Raw genomic sequence first — 19,290 nt, forward strand, 5'->3', positions numbered from 1 at the left:
GTATGTATAGCACACTAGATCCTGCGCTGAACAATGAAGGAAAATAAAGAGCAGCTGAGAGAGAGAGAGAGAGAGAGAGTAGCAGTGAATATAAAATTGAGTCACATGTGCTGCACACTGCCCTCCCCGCTCAGTCGTTTTGAAGAATTTAAGGTGGTGTCTCTAACTGGGAGGGATTATGACTATGGAATCTGCATTTGTCACACACAGCAGCTGCAACCTGGTTATTTCAGCACACTGACGGCAGAGTCCTCGAACACACACACACACACACACACACACACTCTCACGCACGCACACACCGGCAGAAAAGGGGAAGGCTCAAAAAACAGAAACCATATGAGCAATCTCACAGTGCCGACTGGCTGCCTAGTTTGATAGGACTATCTCTCTCTCTCTCTCTCTCCTCTTTGGACTGAGAGGTACAGAGTGCAGGAAGACCCAGCAAAGGCAGACAGCAGCAGAAGCATCTCTCCTCTCTCGAGCCCCAGAAGGAGCCAATGGTCATGGTGAAGGAGAAAGGTAGTTGGCATGGCATGGTATTCACCGCCAGTTTTTGTTGTAGGCCAGATGATATGTGATTGTACAGAAGATACTTCCTGTCTGAGGAGAGTGGGTGTGTTTAGCATGTGTGCAGGTAGGATGCTGAAATTTGAGAGAGCGTCTGGATACACATGGCTTTGATGAGGACGCTTTGATGTAGACGTAGATTAGTGTTGTGTACTGGTTATTGTAATTTGCGACAGATACCCTGATAGATACCGTACTAGTGTAGCGACAACATAATTGTGTATCAGGATTAACTGGTCTCAATATTCACAGCTGAGGAAGGGTTCACCGTGGACGGAATTAAGTGTGCATACAGTACATTCTGCTACGTCTGGAGTGTTGTACACTAAAGTGAATGCAGAATGTTTTACAACCATATGCGTGTGTCTGTCAGTGGAGACCAGTAAAAATCTCAGCAATCTCTGGTGTGTGAAATTGCACTAGTGAGTAGAACAGAAACAGCTGTTAAGTACTTAATGCCTCTTTTAAAAGAAAGAAAGAAAAATAAATGCCTCTGTACGGGCTTCCTCCACAACACCTGATGTAAACAACATGACTAGAAGAAGCACTTTGCATGGAAGAGGGCTACTGTTTCCAGCAAGCGTGTTGTGTAAGAGTATTTCAGGACTGAAGAGCTTTGAATTATTTACAAAATGCACAAAGGAGTGCTGAGTAGGGCAGAATGTTTGGGATGCAATTCAGTGAGAAACACAATATTCACCATGTTCTTGCCATAGTTGCGGAGATGATGGGATGGCGGGCGGGTTTTGAAGGAACACTGCGCCAAAGTGGATGATTCAGGAATACTACAAAAGTAGATCGTGAGTCATGAAAAGCTCCTAAATGATTTGTGCAGAATGGTTTGAAGCTACTAAATGGTATGTGTGTGTGTGTGTGTGTGTGTGTGTGAGAGAGAGAGAGAGAGAATAGATTCAATAATGTATTTAGCCCATCATGGTATCCATGGCAACCAGGCAGCGGAGTGGTCTGCTGGTGAAAGTATACTACATGTGTGAATCATAGCCCAAAATCATACCTAATACACAAACAAACACCTGCGGACTATCAGACACACATTCTTTAGACACGCTGCACAAACATGCATGCGTTTCAACTTAACACACACTCGTTCTTACAATCGCACATGGATTTAACAACAACTTGATACAAATGTGTGTGAGGCCACACACAGTATTCACAGCACGCACGACATCAATAAAGGGTATATATTTCTCATCTCATTATCTCTAGCCGCTTTATCCTGTTCTACAGGGTCGCAGGCGAGCTGGAGCCTATCCCAGCTGACTACGGGCGAAAGGCGGGGTACACCCTGGACAAGTCGCCAGGTCATCACAGGGCTGACACATAGACACAGACAACCATTCACACTCACATTCACACCTACGGTCAATTTAGAGTCACCAGTTAACCTAACCTGCATGTCTTTGGACTGTGGGGGAAACCGGAGCACCCGGAGGAAACCCACGGAGAGAACATGCAAACTCCACACAGAAAGGCCCTCGCCGGCCACGGGGCTCGAACCCGGACCTTCTTGCTGTGAGGCGACAGCGCTAACCACTACACCACCGTGCCGCCCGGGTATATATTCGACTGTAGAATTCAGTAGTTCAATAAAATATATTTAATGCATGTTAACTTTATCTTGATCACCAAGATTAAAAAAAGGAACGAGTAAAGCTCGCGCTCATCCATCAGGTCCGTGTATTTGGCAGAACAGTGGAGTCTCACATACTCTCTGGAAGCTTCCAGACGCCACACACTCTTGTGATATCAGAGTACACAGTGGAGGACATTTGGACTCCTGTCAAAGACACACAGTACTGATAATCAAGTAGGCTGTGTACTCTATCACAGATAAAACCATGGCTTCCAATAGTGCAGTGCTGTTTCATGACTTTAGGAAAGGTTAAAATAATAGCCAACTGCCTGTCAGAAATGAAGTTCATGCTTTGTTAATAGCAAACTAAGACAGAAGCACATCGTACTCTTTCTGCTCAGTGTTTGATTAGTGAGGTGACTTTTGTCCTCCATGCTTTGGGGTCACAGTGTTTAATCGTCACACAGAACAAACAGGCTGGCTGCCCACCTCTTTAATTAGATTTGTTTTGTGGGCTGGCACTGGGTGTCATTAAATACAGTAAATAACCATTTTTATAATCTTGAACTAAATAAAGCAAAACAGAACAGTCCAGAAAATTTGTGAAACTCTTACATCATACATTTTGTGTCCAAGTGACTTGATGTGGAATGAAAACTGGAGATTTTCTTTGTATAATAAGTCCATGTGCCCTGTGATGACCTGGCGACTTGTCCAGGGTGTACCCCGCCTTTCGCCCGTAGTCAGCTGGGATAAGCTCCAGCTTGCCTGCGACCCTGTAGAACAGGATAAAGCGGCTAGAGATAATGAGATGAGATGAGAGATAAGTCCATGTGTTTCTCAGGTTATTATACAGTCTATAGATGAGCATAACTTGTCCATGACTCCTTGTCCATGACTCCAGTGCTGCAGTTTTGCTTACAATACTTTGACTGCTGTATTTATGACTGTCTTTTGTCCAGGTGTTAAGGTGCCATTATATTTGACTGAGTGATCTCTCCACTAACAATTTAAAACCCTTTCCCACTTTCCTCCTTCCGTAAGTGATAAAAGGCCCATATCCATTTTACGCCATTCTGCCTGATTGTATTTACATTATCTTGTCTTTTCAGGGCTTTTTATTTGGCCTGTTTAATGAGATCCACTTTGAAGGCACTTCAGATCATTTCAGAAGATAGCTTCTTTCAAGCTTATGCACTGGTAGGATAAGAATACGTGTATTATAAAACATGTTTAGAACATTAATATAATCTAGTTAACATTTTTTCTTACAAGATTCAAATCATAAGGATTGGCTTATTATCATATATCCATTTCAAGGAGTGCTTTATGACTTCTGTTCAGCCCAAAGAGTGTGGAGCAGCTAACAATGTGGCAGTTTGAATAAGCTGGTTGTGTCCTGTGAGGTCAGAGTTGCTTAGGCTGAAGAAATCAGCCATAGAGATTGGGGCCCAACCAATAAGGGATTTTGGCGCCAATACTCATCTCATCTCATTATCTGTAGCCGCTTTATCCTGTTCTACAGGGTCGCAGGCAAGCTGGAGCCTATCCCAGCTGACTACGGGCGAAAGGCAGGGTACACCCTGGACAAGTCGCCAGGTCATCACAGGGCTGACACATAGACACAGACAACCATTCACACTCACATTCACACCTACGGTCAATTTAGAGTCACCAGTTAACCTAACCTGCATGTCTTTGGACTGTGGGGGAAACCGGAGCACCCGGAGGAAACCCACGCGGACACGGGGAGAACATGCAAACTCCACACGGTAAGGCCCTCGCCGGCCACTGGGCTCGAACCCGGACCTTCTTGCTGTGAGGCGACAGCGCTAACCACTACACCACCGTGCCACCTCAGTGCCAAAATTGATAACGATAAAAAAAAGGTCTGTGATTATCCGATAACCGATATTACCGGCCGATACCAACCCCATGGAAAAATGTTTTCATGCAAATAGGAATGTATTAAAATATTGTAAATAATACAAAAATAGTCAAACAGGTCTAAATGTTCATTTAAATACATTTGAACTATGTACACAACAGAATTACTTTAATTCGATTAATATACATGACTACATACAGTGGTGCTTGAAAGTTTGTGAACCCTTTAGAATTTTCTATATTTCTGCATAAATATGACTTAAAGGATCATCAGATTTTCACACAAGTCCTAAAAGTAGATAAAGAGAACCCAGTTAAACAAAGGAGACAAAAATATTATACTTGGTAATTTATTTATTGAGGAAAAGGATCCAATATTACATATCTGTGAGTGGCAAAAGTATGTGAACCTTTGCTTTCAGTATCTGGTGTGACCCCCTTGTGCAGCAATAACTGCAACTAAACGTTTCCGGTAACTGTTGATCAGTCCTGCACACCGGCTTGGAGGAATTTTAGCCCATTCCTCCGTACAGAACAGCTTCAACTCTGGGATGTTGGTGGGTTTCCTCACATGAACTGCTCGCTTCAGGTCATTCCACAACATTTCGATTGGATTAAGGTCAGGACTTTGACTTGGCCATTCCAAAACATTAACTTTATTCTTCTTTAACCATTCTTTGGAAGAACGACTTGTGTGCTCAGGGTTGCTGTCTTGCTGCATGACACACCTTCTCTTGAGATTTAGTTCATGGACAGATGTCCTGACAGTTTCCTGTAGAATTCGCTGGTATAATTCAGAATTCATTGTTCCATCAGTGATGGCAAGCCGTCCTGGCCCAGATGCAGCAAAACAGGCCCAAACCATGATACTACCACCACCATGTTTCACAGATGGGATAAGGTTCTTATGCTGGAATGCAGTGTTTTCCTTTCTCCAAACATAATGCTTCTCATTTAAACCAAAAAGTTCTATTTTGGTCTCATCCATCCACAAAACATTTTTCCAATAGCCTTCTGGCTTGTCCACGTGATCTTTAGCAAACTGCAGATGAGCAGCAATGTTCTTTTTGGAGAGCAGTGGCTTTCTCCTTGCAACCCTGCCGTGCACACAATTGTTGTTCAGTGTTCTCCTGATGGTGGACTCATGAACATTAACATTAGCCAATGTGAGAGAAGCCTTCAGTTGCTTAGAAGTTACCCTGGGGTCCTTTGTGACCTCGCTGACTATTACACGCCTTGCTCTTGGAGTGATCTTTGTTGGTCGACCACTCCTGGGGAGGGTAACAATGGCCTTGAATTTCCTCCATTTGTACACAATCTGTCTGAGGCTACGTTTACACTAGACCGTATCTGTCTCGTTTTCTTCGCGGATGCACTGTCCGTTTACATTAACCCCCCTGAAAAAGCGGGGAAACGGGAATCCGCCAGCGTCCACGTATTCAATCTAGATCGTATCAGCTCCGGTGCTGTGTAAACATTGAGAATACGCGAATACGCTGTGCTGAGCTCTAGCTGGCGTCTCATTGGACAACGTCACTGTGACATCCACCTTCCTGATTCGCTGGCGTTGGTCATGTGACGCGACTGCTGAAAAACGGCGCAGACTTCCGCCTTGTATCACCTTTCATTAAAGAGTATAAAAGTATGAAAATACTGCAAATACTGATGCAAATACTGCCCATTGTGTAGTTATGATTGTCTTTAGGCTTGCCATCCTTCCACTTGCAAGTAATAAGTGATATGCGCTGGGATCTCACACACAGCGGCTCAGTCCCGAATCGTGGCTTGTTCACTTCACTCGCGTGCTCTGTGAGCTGCGCAGGGCCGGAGTGCACACCCTCCAGAGGGCACTCGCTGTTCAGGGCGGAGTGATTTGGAGCGCAGGATGCCTGCGGAGCCGAGCGTATCCGTGTATTGGTGTTGCTGTGTGCACGGCTAACGGTTTTAGTGTAAACGCGAATCATTTTAAGAACGTTAATCTGATGATCCGCTGATTCGACGTAATGTAAACGTAGCCTAACTGTGGATTGGTGGAGTCCAAACTCTTTAGAGATGGCTTTGTAACCTTTTCCAGCTTGATGAGCATCAACAACGCTTTTTCTGAGGTCCTCAGAAATCTCCTTTGTTCATGCCATGATACACTTCCACAAACATGTGTTGTGAAGATCAGACTTTGATAGATCCCTGTTCTTTAAATAAAACAGGGTGCCCACTCACACCTGATTATCATCCCATTGATTGAAAACACCTGACTAATTTCACCTTCAAATTAACTGCTAATCCTAGAGGTTCACATACTTTTGCCACTCACAGATATGTAATATTGGATCCTTTCCCTCAATAAATAAATGACCAAGTATAATATTTTTGTCTCATTTGTTTAACTGGGTTCTCTTTATCTACTTTTAGGACTTGTGTGAAAATCTGATGTTGTTTTAGGTCATATTTATGCAGAAATGTAGAAAATTCTAAAGGGTTCACAAACTTTCTAGCACCACTGTAACTATTCATCTGGAAACATGCACATTTATTACTTGTGTATTTTCAAGGTATAGCCTATTTTATTAGAAAAAAAAAAGAAAAAATAAAGCTTAATTCAGCTTCATCACTCAATTGTAGCATATATGGAATGCTAATATAACTCTAAAATACTTTAGGATACATTATGCTATTCGTTTATTTATAAAGGAACTGTAAAAATAATTTCAGTTAAAATGAAAAAAATGTAGGCGGCACAGTGGTGTAGTGGTTAGCACTGTTGCCTAACAGCAAGAAGGTTCTGGGTTCAGGCCAAGTGGCTGATGGGGGCCTTTCTGTGTGGAGTTTGCATGTTCTCCCCGTGTCCACGTGGGTTTCCTCCGGGTGCTCCGGTTTCCCTCACAGTCTAAAGACATGCAGGTTAGGTTAACTGGTGACTCTAAATTGACCGTAGGTGTGAATGTGAGTGTGAATGGTTGTTTGTCTCTATGTGTCAGTCTTGCGACGATCTCGCGACTTGTCCAGGGTGTACCCCGCCTTTCGCCCGTAGTCAGCTGGGATAGGCTCCAGCTTGCCTGCGACCCTGCACAGGATAAGTGGTTACGGATAATGGATAGATGAAAAAATGTAATTTGTACATATATGCTATTAATTTATGCGTACATCTGAAACTGACTTTTTAAAAAATAGCTAAACACCTTCAACTGTTTGACACGCTGTTGCTACTCTGCTCGACTCAGCTTGGGTCAGCTGATTGTTGTGATTTGTAGCATTCCAAATGTGTGTTGCCAAAAGTGAAGTTGCAGTATGCCCTCTGGTGGACAAACTATGCAACAGCAACACTCATAACATGGTTAAAGGATTCATCTTCCATCACCGTTGCTCTTTAAATTGGAATTTATTGGGCATTATAAATGCCGATACTGATTTATCAGAGAATTAGCTCATATCGGCTGATAATATCGGCATGCCAGTTTATCAGTCAAGCCTGAGTAGAGATCAGAGGTGAACTAATACTGGGATTTTACTTCGCACAGGGCTAAAGAGGGAAATGATCAATACGAAAGAAAAGATGATTAGTCTCATCTCATCTCATTATCTGTAGCCACTTTATCCTTCTACAGGGTCGCAGGCAAGCTGGAGCCTATCCCAGCTGACTACGGGCGAAAGGCGGGGTACACCCTGGACAAGTCGCCAGGTCATCACAGGGCTGTCACATAGACACAGACAACCATTCACACTCACATTCACACCTACGGTCAATTTAGAGTCACCAGTTAACCTAACCTGCATGTCTTTGGACTGTGGGGGAAACCGGAGCACCCGGAGGAAACCCACGCGGACACGGGGAGAACATGCAAACTCCGCACAGAAAGGCCCTCGCCGGCCCCGGGGCTCGAACCCAGGACCTTCTTGCTGTGAGGCGACAGCGCTAACCACTACACCACCGTGCCGCCCAAGATGATTAGTCAATATGTAGAATATTGTATTAAAGCTTAGTTTTATTTACTGAGATTGTGACTGCGTGGAAAGAGAAGGACATGATCTGTAACCAGTTACTTCTCAGGATCTGTTCGCAGGTCTAGACCCAGTGGTGGACAAATCAGTAACCCAGGTAGATTTCATGCGTGAGCTACTTTTTTTTTGGAGTTGCCTGAAAGACACAAACCTATTCCATATAGACTTTCCCAAAACAAAAAAAGACTATGTTTAAACCTCAGGTGCTTCACAGTAGTGCACGACTCATTCTGAATCATGCCTGCTGCATCACCCACATTGGCTAAAGCAAGATCTGGCTGATGACAGAATGGGATTTTCCTCAGCAGATTAATTGGTGTGCTTGAATGAAGGATGATTGTTTCATAATCAGGAATACGCAGGCATGAGGAGATGCTGAAGCCAGAATCGAATCATATACTTTACGTGCAATACAAGGACAGAAGACCATAGCCAAACAATGTTGGCCAGTGATTTAGCGGCTTTGCATTAAGGGTGCAGATACACTGTGCAACATCAGAAATTTTGTTATACTTCTTCATTTCGATTACTCTGCATTCATCTAATATATCAACTAGCGAGCAAGCTGGATGTAAGTTACACTACATTAGCTACCACGTTTTTATCCTAGGCAGTTTCTGGACAACTGACACACACGTCTTCCTTCCATGAGCTTCTACATGCCTGGTATGATAGCTCATGGGCGCCGCCAGGGGGGGAAAGGTTGGAACAATTCTAGGGGCCCAGCACTGCCATGGGGCCCTTTAAGGGGCTGATAATATGCTTTTAATGATTTTAATAAGACTTTTGAAATAACAACAATGCAATGTTCCATCTGGTAAAATGAGCTAATTGAACAAGGTTGTCTATTTTTTGAATTCTTCAACATATTGTCATTTAACCCTCCCCCTTTTGCGAAATGGTACGGTCCAGTTCTGGTAGAAGCGTGATGCGTTAAATCTGTGTGCTGATCAGTGCAACGCTACTTGCTGCTGTGTCGCGGTGCAGCAGCCAGCCAGCCAGCAGTGGAGTGCGTACAGTCTATGATCGCTAAATATGAAGAGTGGCTGTCAAAAACGTAAAGAAAGGCAGCTGAAAGCTGAGAGGGACCGGAGAGGCAGGCAACTGGTCACTCACCTTTTCCTAAAGAAAGGTAGCTATCGCTCACGTGTGTGTTCAAAATATTAGCAAACGGTAAATGAACAGTATGAACATGGTTGGATTAGCCTATCAAGAGAACACTTTTACAGTTTGTACAGTGACATTTTTTCCATTTTAATAACTGAACTGACTTGTGTGATAAACAGGATGAAATATTACGTTATGCTGGTGCTAATAACTAGTGCTAATAACCAGTTTCATAACTAATGGGGTGCCCTAAATATGCACAGATTCAGCCTCAGGGGGTCCTCCGCCCTACCAAACCACTGAACCCCCCTTTGGAGAAGGAGGTAAGCAGCAATACAACCCATAAATGCTTTAGGATTGAAGTTTTTAATGAGCGAGCGCCATATACAGTTTGCTAGATTAAACTTTAATCTAGCATTAACTTAATCTAGCCTTGTATTTTTTAGGAAGCTCTGAAAGTGGCTTTGCAGCTCCATGCAACATAAATCCACCTGCCTGTTCCTCGGTGTCATAACGTAATTAGCTATCACAAGGGTGCCGCCAGAAATTTTGGGCCCCATGAAAGATTAGAATTTTGGGCCCCCCAACTTTGCCCACCCTCGTCACAATTGCACTATTGTCATTATTTGACTTTTGATAGCCCATGGACCTCGAGTTTGTGACTTTGTTATTACATTTTATGTATTAACCTACCAGGGACTAGATTATTACCGTTATTAACTAGATTACCGTTATTAGCAATACTTTAAAATAACGGTTATCTCGTTAATAACGGTAATAATCTAGTCCCTGGTAGGTTAATACATAAAATGTAATAACAAAGTCACAAACTCAAGGTCCATGGGCTATCAAAAGTCAAATAATGACAATAGTGCAATTGTGACGAGGGTGGGCAAAGTTGGGGGGCCCAAAATTCTAATCTTTCATGGGGCCTAAAATTTCTGGCGGCGCCCTTGTGATAGCTAATGAATTTATGACTTGCTCATCCCTGCAGACCTACTCTAAAAAAACCACAAAAAAACTACATATGCCTTTCCTCTTAGCTTCTCATCTCATCATCTCTAGCCGCTTTATCCTTCTACAGGGTCGCAGGCAAGCTGGAGCCTATCCCAGCTGACTACGGGCAAAAGGCAGGGTACACCCTGGACAAGTCGCCAGGTCATCACAGGGCTGACACATAGACAACCATTCACACCTACAGTCAATTAAGAGTCATCAGTTAACCTAACCTGCATGTCTTTGGACTGTGGGGGAAACCAGAGCACCCGGAGGAAACCCACGCGGACACGGGGAGAACATGCAAACTCCGCACAGAAAGGCCCTCGCCGGCCCCGGGGCTCGAACCCAGGACCTTCTTGCTGTGAGGCGACAGCGCTAACCACTACACCACCGTGCCGCCCTCCTCTTAGCTTCATCGTAGCTATTGATAAACGCATAGGAATTACTAAATCACACCCTTCAAAATGAAGAATATTATTCTGGACTTGCAGGAGGTTGAAAATATTCTTAGCAATCACAGCATTCTGAAAATGATTTGCGAACCTAAAACTGATAGCTGATATTTCACCCTGTCTGGTCGTGTGTTAGGAAGTTAGGATGCACTTGTAAGTGATGTTTTAAGCTGCTCATTAGCTTTACTCAGCCCATACCTATACTGATTGTATGACTCTGACCAAGGGTATTATAAAGCTGTGTACTTTCCTACAGTGTTTTTCTCCCACCAGCTGGTTGCATTCTCTGTCAGCCATGGGATGAGCTCCACATCTATGCTTGACACTCCGTATGAGTAACACATAATGCTCAAGGAGATCCCTGTCCATATGATGATTTGCATGAATGGGTGATGCTGAGTGCTGCTACATCTGCAGCACATACTGGCTTGTTAAAGAAACAGTTCCACAGGATATCTGTAAAACATCTGGAAGGAATGGATGATTCTTAGAATCACTGATTCGAATTGTACTGCTTTACGACATGGACGCATTTTATAAAGGCATCGATGTGGAGTTTGAAATTAGCCATTTTTGTACTATCTGCCTTGTATTTTTTAGGAAGCTCTGAAAGTGGCTTTGCAGCTCCATGCAACATAAATCCACCTGCCTGTTCCTCGGTGTCAGCCTGACAAAATACTGCAGCCTCATTCTGCCGTTACATTATACAACTTTCCCTGTGCCGTATTGTCATGACATTAAATCTCGTTGCCATGGCAACAGCTCTCTCCAGCGGTGAAGACTGGTCTGTGAGAAATCCTTGTGCTTCCGTCTATGCTGAAACAGGAGCATTCCTAAGGATTCGTGAGCCAACCTGAACTTCAGAGAGAGAAAAAGAGACGGCGAGAGAGACAAAACAGGCGCTTAATTGATTCAGAAGTGTGTTTTTGTATGCAGCTTGTCATGGGAATGGCCGTCAGGGCTTTGAAAATGAGTTGTTTGATTAGTGAAGAGGCTCTGTGGCAGCAGGTTTGTGTAACCTGACTGGCCGATAAAGAGCGTGCTCTTAATATGACACATTCTTTCCTACACTAATCTCTGCGCTGAGCTTTCAAGTGGCCTGCGATTAGATCGAAGAGGCACAGATCAAGCCTCTCATGGAGAAGGAAGAGGATCCATATTCAGAAGGGATGACTTGGTGCTGGCAGGATTTATTAAGGGGATGAGAAGAGTGACAGTAAGTGAGAGATCATGAGAAGGTGAGGAGAGTTGAGAAAGAAGAGACAGGGATACGGTAGGAAGGCTGAAGAGGGCGTCAGCTGAGAGCTTTTCTTTGAAAAGCATGATTACCGTATTGAAGGAGCTCAGACTGGAAGTATGTGGAGATAACATTTTGGCCGTAATGACCTTGACTAAGCGCTTCAATGAGAAAGAGACAGAGAGAAAGAGAAAGAAGCAGCTGATGGGAGAAGCTATAGTACATTTCAGAGAGCAGAAAACCTTCCTCTTGTTATCTGTTCCTATCTGTGCTGTCTACCATCAGGTCCTGTATTCTCCCTGGGCCATGCAGTTATCAAGGTGCTCATCTTCAGTCCTCTGTTTGTTAATGTCTACGTGTGTGTGTGTGTGTGTGTGTGTGTGTGCACGCGCATTCCTGAGCATTTTAAATAAACAAGTACAAGCAGTTGTGATTGGCCGCTGTTATGCAAGAGGTAAAACGAAAGGAACTCCAAGTGACATTTGGGTTGAGTGGCTGAGATTTATGGACAATAAACCAGTGTGAAGTGAGTAAATAACTGGGTGGGAGGGAGTTTGGATAAGGAGGTCAAAACCTTTTCATGTGCTTTTGCTAAACAGAACATTTCATCTAACAAGCCATACAGATCACACACATCCTAACACGATGCACCACTTACACCTACACACAGTGTGCCATCACCCATAGTGTGGGCTTGAGCTGGTACAGAAACACTCCAGCATTGTGCTGTATGTTTAGCAGGCTGAGTCTGCTGAGATTGTATTTAGTCATTTCGACTTGTGGTATATTATATTCGAGCTTCAGTCAAGTTAAAGCCACCCAATTATCCAGTTCTGTTAATATTTGAGGTAGCGATGGCCTTACTGTGCATTGTCGCATATTTCATTTTCACAGAGCCTAAACGTATTTGCACACTCTGCAGTTTGATCTAAGTGTGATTATACTTTACATTAATTTTGTGGTCCATCATATGGAGTTATTCTGTCCATTAGATACATTTCAGCTGTCTCATCTCATTATCTCTAGCCGCTTTATCCTGTTCTACAGGGTCGCAGGCAAGCTGGAGCCTATCCCAGCTGACTACGGGCGAAAGGCGGGGTACACCCTGGACAAGTTGCCAGGTCAGCACAGGGCTGACACATAGGCTACGTTTACATTAGACCGTATCTGTCTCGTTTTCTTCGCGGATGCACTGTCCGTTTACATTAAACCACCTGGAAACGCCGGGAAACGGGAATCCGCCAGCGTCCACGTATTCAATCTAGATCGTGTCTGGTCCGGTGCTGTGTAAACATTGAGAATACGCGGATACGCTGTGCTGAGCTCTAGCTGGCATCCTCATTGGACAACGTCACTGTGACATCCACCTTCCTGATTCGCTGGCGTTGGTCATGTGACGCGACTGCTGAAAAACGGCGCGGACTTCCGCCTTGTATCACCTTTCATTAAAGAGTATAAAAGTATGAAAATACTGCAAATACTGATGCAAATACTGCCCATTGTGTAGTTATGATTGTCTTTAGGCTTGCCATCCTTCCACTTGCAAGTGGTAAGTGATATGCGCTGGGATCACACACACAGCGGCTCAGTCCCGAAAACACTGCTAGTGTGCTTCACTCGCGCGCTCTGTGAGCTGCGCAGGGCCGGAGTGCGCACCCTCCAGAGGGCACTCGCTGTTCAGGGCGGAGTGATTTGGAGCGCAGGATGCCTGCGGAGCCGAGCGTATCCGCGTATTGGTATTGTTGTGTGCACGCGAATCGTGTATTGGTGTTGCTGTGTGCACACTAATCGTTTTAAAAACGTTAATCTGATGATCCGCTGATACGGTCTAATGTAAACATGGGCATAGACACAGACAAAAATTCACACTCACGGTCAATTTAGAGTCACCAGTTAACCTAACCTGCATGTCTTTGGACTGTGGGGGAAACCGGAGCACCCGGAGGAAACCCACGCGGACAACATGCAAACTCCGCACAGAAAGGCCCTCGCTGGCCACAGGGTTCGAACCTGGACCTTCTTGCTGTGAGGCGACAGCGCTAACCACTACGCCACCGTGCCGCCACATTTCAGCTGTATACATGTTTAATAGTAAATTTTATGCAGCTGGATGACTGGCCACTTTCTCCCATTTTCTTCTTTTACCTCTTACTAAGTCCTGTTGTAGTAGGGTGGTGCAGTGGTTAGCATTGTCGCCTCAGAGCAAGAAGGTGCTGGGTTCGAGCCCAGCGGCTGGCAGGGGCCTTTCTGTGTGGAGTTTGCATGTTCTCCCTATGTCAGCGTAGGTTTCCTCCCGGTGCTCTGGTTTCCTCCACAGGTCAAAGACATGCAGTTAGGTTAACATGGGGCGGCCTTGAGCTGAAAGTGCCCTTGAGTGAGGTACTTAACGCCTGACTGCTCCCCAGATGCTGTAGTATGGCTGCCCACTGCTCTGGGATAAATGCAGAGGATGAATCTCACTGTGCTTGAAGTGTGCATGTGACAAACAAAGGTTTCTTTCTTTTCTTTTCTGTTACTGAAAATGTCTCTCTGCTCTCTCCTGCAGTGGCCCATCCTCAGGAAGCCCACAGGCCCCCGGAGAAACTGGTCATCCAGTGTTACAAATGCAGGGAACCATGCAAGGGTGAGGTGCTGCGTGTGCAGAGCAAGCATTTCCACATCAAGTGCTTCACCTGCAAAGGTAAGACCTTCTGTTCCTGCACCTGCTTCAGTGCAGGAAAGGATCATTAAATAGCTAACGAGATCTAATCTAGATTGGAGAAGGGAAAACATGTTCAGCATGTGTTTGCTCTTGGACATGTCACGTGTGCATAGCTGTTACATGTGGAAAAAGTTCCTTTGTATGTTGATGTTGATTTCTTATCAATTTTGATAAGCAGAATAATAATAGTCATAATTCTTTAATAATAAATTATTTGTAATTTGAATAATTATTACTATAGGAATAGGGAACAACTTTAAGTCAAAGCAAAGTGCCAAAGATGTGCAATGGCAGGACCTGAGAAAAAAAATCAGGGGCTTTTGGAGTTGACGTGTAACATTATTATCCATGGATTAAATATTTATAACAAATCCTCCCTGTAGACTGGATAATTTAAACATGACAAGTCACTCACATGAATACCACATTAAAATTAGGGTAGGACATTTTGGAGAAACCAGCAAAAGTAAGCTTGATTTTTGAAAGTATCCAACTGAAAAATCCCACCCCATCCCATCAACCCTCTCTCCAAAGCCACTCCTCCAGAACACATGAATGCGCACTGCCTGACCAGTGTTGCCAGATTGGGTGGTTTCCCGCCCAATTGGGCGGTTTTGAATTCTACTTTGCGGGCAAAAAATGGCTTGGGCTGGTTGACAAAAATTGGGCGGGTTTGACGTTAGTTCGGCGGGTTTTTATCAGATGTTTATAAATATTTTGCACCAACGTTCTGTGTGAGAATGCAGCCAGAGACACTTACAGTAAATCCTCTAATACTGGCCTGTATTCCATTACTGGCCGGGACTCTAATATTGGCCGGTCTCGCTGTCGGAGGAGGTAAAAATGGCCGGACTCTAATACAGGCCGGGGCTATAACCAACGATGTTTCTGAGATCATAGTGGCCTTACACAATCGTTCCGATCTGAAAGACAGTTGTGATCAGTGGCGCCGCCAGGCGTATGGCCGTACGCACTAGGCGTACCTTGGGGAGAGAGATATTTTTTTTAAATTATAATTGTTACCTGAATGCTTTGGCAATGCAACATAATTTGAGAAAGAGAGAGAGAGAGAGAGAGAGAGAGAGAGAGACATGTGTGTGCCGGCGCATTTGTGTGCTTCAGGAGTGGGCGGGGTGTGCGTGACCAAGAAAGCTCATTGGTCAATGCAGATATACTTTTCTTGCACCACTGAGATTCTCTCCAGTTTTGAGAAACGGAGACAGACAATCGTCAATAGTCAGAGCTTGTGCGAGAATTTATTGAGAAGCGAGTCAAAAATGAGTAAACGAACCCTGAAACAAACGAGCTTGTTTCAGACTTTTACGAAAAAGTCCAAAAGCAGTGATCCAGGGGTGTCATCTGCTTGCCAGTCCTCTCCAGTATCAGCTAGTAACACGGCACCGGCAGCTTCCACTTAGCCTACGTCAAATAAAATGTCGCTGTGATGGCAGAACAGTTTCCGTTAACTTTTTATCCCATTTTTTCACAACTTTGTTTTGCAAGTCGGTTTGGCCAAGATTGCAGCCTGTGTTGTCTTTTTTTTTTTCGTATTGCCGTGCAGAAAAATTGCAGCTGCTGGAAAGGATGTCTGAATTACCGGTATTTGTTGATAATGTTCTGTATACCGTTATGGTAACTGTACTTTTTCAATAAATGAACCTATTTTATAGGTTCAAATAGACACAAAATCTCGTTTTTATTCATTCCACTGGTAGTCTGTTTTGCTCAAATAGAAATAGAGGCCTGTCTCTAATTCTGGCCTCCTTCCAATAATGGCCTGGACCAAGATGCACTTGAGTGAAATAAAGGCCCCGGCCTATATTAGAGGATTTACGGTATATAGCCTTAGAAGGACTTTGATGCAGCACATTCTATGTACTATCTACGTCCACTAGTCTACATCCAATCCAATCCATATTAAACTAAGCCAAAGGATGTTCTTGAATATGCAAAGGAAATCAGGAAAAACAACTATCTTTGGTCTACTGAGGCAAGTCATAGACCTAGTTTACCCAGCACCCCTTAGGTATTTTAAACAACCAAAATCGAGCATTGGCCTAAATTAATCATTAACAATAAACATTAATCTCATTAAGTATTATTTAAACAAAAAAATGTCGATGTAACTGTAAGACTAATATGAATGTGTGTAATGTAATGCAGAAACTGAACTCATAAACTAGTAAATAAGAATGACGCAATCCGTTCTCCATTTTCTCTTCTCATGTTACATTCAGCCATGCATCGTAGCCTAACTTTTTTTTAAATTGAAGTATATAAAACAGGTACAATCTAACAAATCCACAAAAATCAGGATAACAGATGAAGAAAATACATGGATGTAGACAAAAATAAATTAAGCAGAATAACTAGGCCTATAAAATTAATAAAACAAACAGGATAAATAAAAAGATAAATAAATAAAAGACAAATAAAAAATAAATAACCACAGCAATGCAGATGTTAGATATGCATCGTAGCCTAACATAGCCTACATAATATTATGCGTGTGCGTCACCTACTGGTGCATGTAGGATTCAGAACGAGTAGATGATTGCAAAGTTATAATCTGATTCAGCCATACGGAGCCGAGTACCAGACAGCAGAATTTTCACCTCCAGCACTGACGGTCTCATGTTGCCATTTAGAAGCTGTTTGCATTGTTGTTCGATTTACAAATAGTATACTGGTCTTTAGCTGCATATTTTTACTTTACAAGATAGGCATCAAGTACATTTTACATTTTGGGCAGTTTTAAGTGCATTTTGGCAGGTTTTGAACATACTTAGGGCTGGAAAACGTCAGCAGTACCTGGCAACACTGTGCCTGACTACTGCTGGAGGACAAGTCCATGAGTGAGAGCAATCAGGAGAAAAATGTAAGGGAAGGATTACAGTGGTGGTTTCCTGTTGCCTTCTACTGGATTATTATAGAGGTTTTCTCCTCTCAACCATTCACACACATTAACACCTATGGACAATTTGAGTGTGTGTGTGTGTGTATATATATATATATATATATATATATATATATATATATATATATACTGTATACACACACAGTTGTGGTCAGAAGTTTACATACAGTGACATGAATGCCATCTTGGATATGAATGTCATGGCAATATTTGGGCTTTCAGTAATTTCTTTGAACTGTTCTTTTTCTGTGGCAGAATGATTGTACAGCATACATCTTTAATTTAAAAAAAACATTAGAATTTGATGCACATGTTTTAATTTTCTTTGGGTTTTCTGAAATCAACACAGGGTCTTAATTATACATACAGGGTCAAAATATACATACAGCACACCTAATATTTGGGTAAAATGTCTCTTCGCAAGATTCACCTTGACCAAACATTTTTGTTTACCATGAATAAGCTTCTGGCAGAATTCTGGTTGGATATTTCATGACTTTTCAGGGTAGATTTGGTAGAGTTCAATTAAATTTGTTTTTTTTTTCTTGGCATGGACTCGACTTATAAGCACAGTCCATATATTTTCAATAGGGTTGAAGTCAGGACTTGTTTTAAGCTTAATATGAGCCTACTTTATCCTCCATCACCAGCTCTGATGCATGTTTGGGTTCATTTTCTTGTTCGTTCTCCCAAGTCCCAAGTTGTGTTCAAGTTTCTGATGGTTTATGCTGAAGAATTCTGAGGTAGTCCTCCTTCTTCATTATTCCATCCACTTTGTGCAATGAACCAGTTCCTCTGGCAGCAAAACAGCCCCAGAACATGATGCTGCTACCACCACCACCACCAGCTGGTACAGTGTCCCTCTGTACATGGTAGTCATTGTGGCCAAATGACTCAATCTTTGTCTCATCTGACCATACAGCTATCCTCCAGAAGGCTTTTTCTTTGTCTGTGTGGTCAGCTTCAAGCTTTAGTTAAGCTTGAAGGTGTCAATTTTGGAGCAGTGGGTTATTTCTTAGATAGCAGCCTCTTAGTCTGTGGTGATCTGAACTGTAGACAGTGATCCATAAGCTTCCAGTTCATGGCAGGGCTGTGCCATGGTGGTTCCCAGGTTGTTCCTGACCATCCAAACCAATTTCCTTTCAGCTGAAGGTGACAGTTTGGGTTTTCTTGAAGCAAAGTGACTACACCTCACAGTAATTTGGATACAATTGTTTGAACTGAGCTTGGAATTTGCAGTTGTTTAGAAATGGCTCCAAGAGACATTCCGGAGTTGTGTATATCTGCGATCCTCTTTCTCAGATCTGCACTGAGCTCCTTGGCCTTTCCCATTTTATTGTATGTTGGTCAATCCAATGAGTGCTGTAAACAAACCCTTTTATGAAGGCACAGAGAAGCTACCAGCTGTAGTCAATCATGATCACTAACAGGAAGTTAAGAGATCTTGGCCTTGGCAAGATAAAGCCAGTATCTCACTGGGCTGCAACAGCTTGCGATAAATTGCGAACGTCATTCACGAGAGAGCTTCAAAAGTGTCTTGAAACATTTGTGGGGCTTCTCAATTTCCTTGCATGAGTCACAAAGTGTTGCTCCTTCGTCGCTGAAATTTTGAAAATGTTCAAAAAATTCGTGAGACAAAATTTCTCTCAAAATAGCTGCAAATGCATCGCTGGTGTCGCAAAGCCGTCACAAACCCTTCCCAAGTCAGTTTCCGTGAGACAGGAAGTGCGAGTTCAACCAGTATCTCACTGGGCTGCGACAGCCTGCGATTAGTTGGAGACACAACAATTGCAATAAAATATGCGAATATCAATTCAGTGTGATTCC

The 19,290-nt window shown here is 43.3% G+C and overlaps 1 protein-coding gene across 4 annotated transcripts in view; it reads left to right on the top strand.

Annotated features, from left to right (window-relative positions):
- Positions 1 to 244: 244 nt before the first annotated feature.
- The window catches only part of ablim1b (actin binding LIM protein 1b), a 97,846-nt gene continuing 78,800 nt past the window's right edge, over positions 245 to 19,290 (top strand). For 2 of the 4 annotated variants that reach the window (XM_060939923.1, XM_060939925.1), the window contains exons 1-2: positions 247 to 522; positions 14,391 to 14,525. In XM_060939923.1, coding sequence (XP_060795906.1) covers positions 501 to 522; positions 14,391 to 14,525 — 157 coding nt within the window. In that variant the 5' untranslated portion in view covers positions 247 to 500. Of the gene's footprint in view, positions 523 to 14,390; positions 14,526 to 19,290 lie in introns of all 4 variants that reach the window. The other 2 variants (XM_060939924.1, XM_060939926.1) reach the window with 2 other exon arrangements.

Source organism: Neoarius graeffei, chromosome 14, assembly GCF_027579695.1.
Source record: "Neoarius graeffei isolate fNeoGra1 chromosome 14, fNeoGra1.pri, whole genome shotgun sequence".
NCBI classification, from domain to species: Eukaryota; Metazoa; Chordata; class Actinopteri; order Siluriformes; family Ariidae; genus Neoarius; species Neoarius graeffei.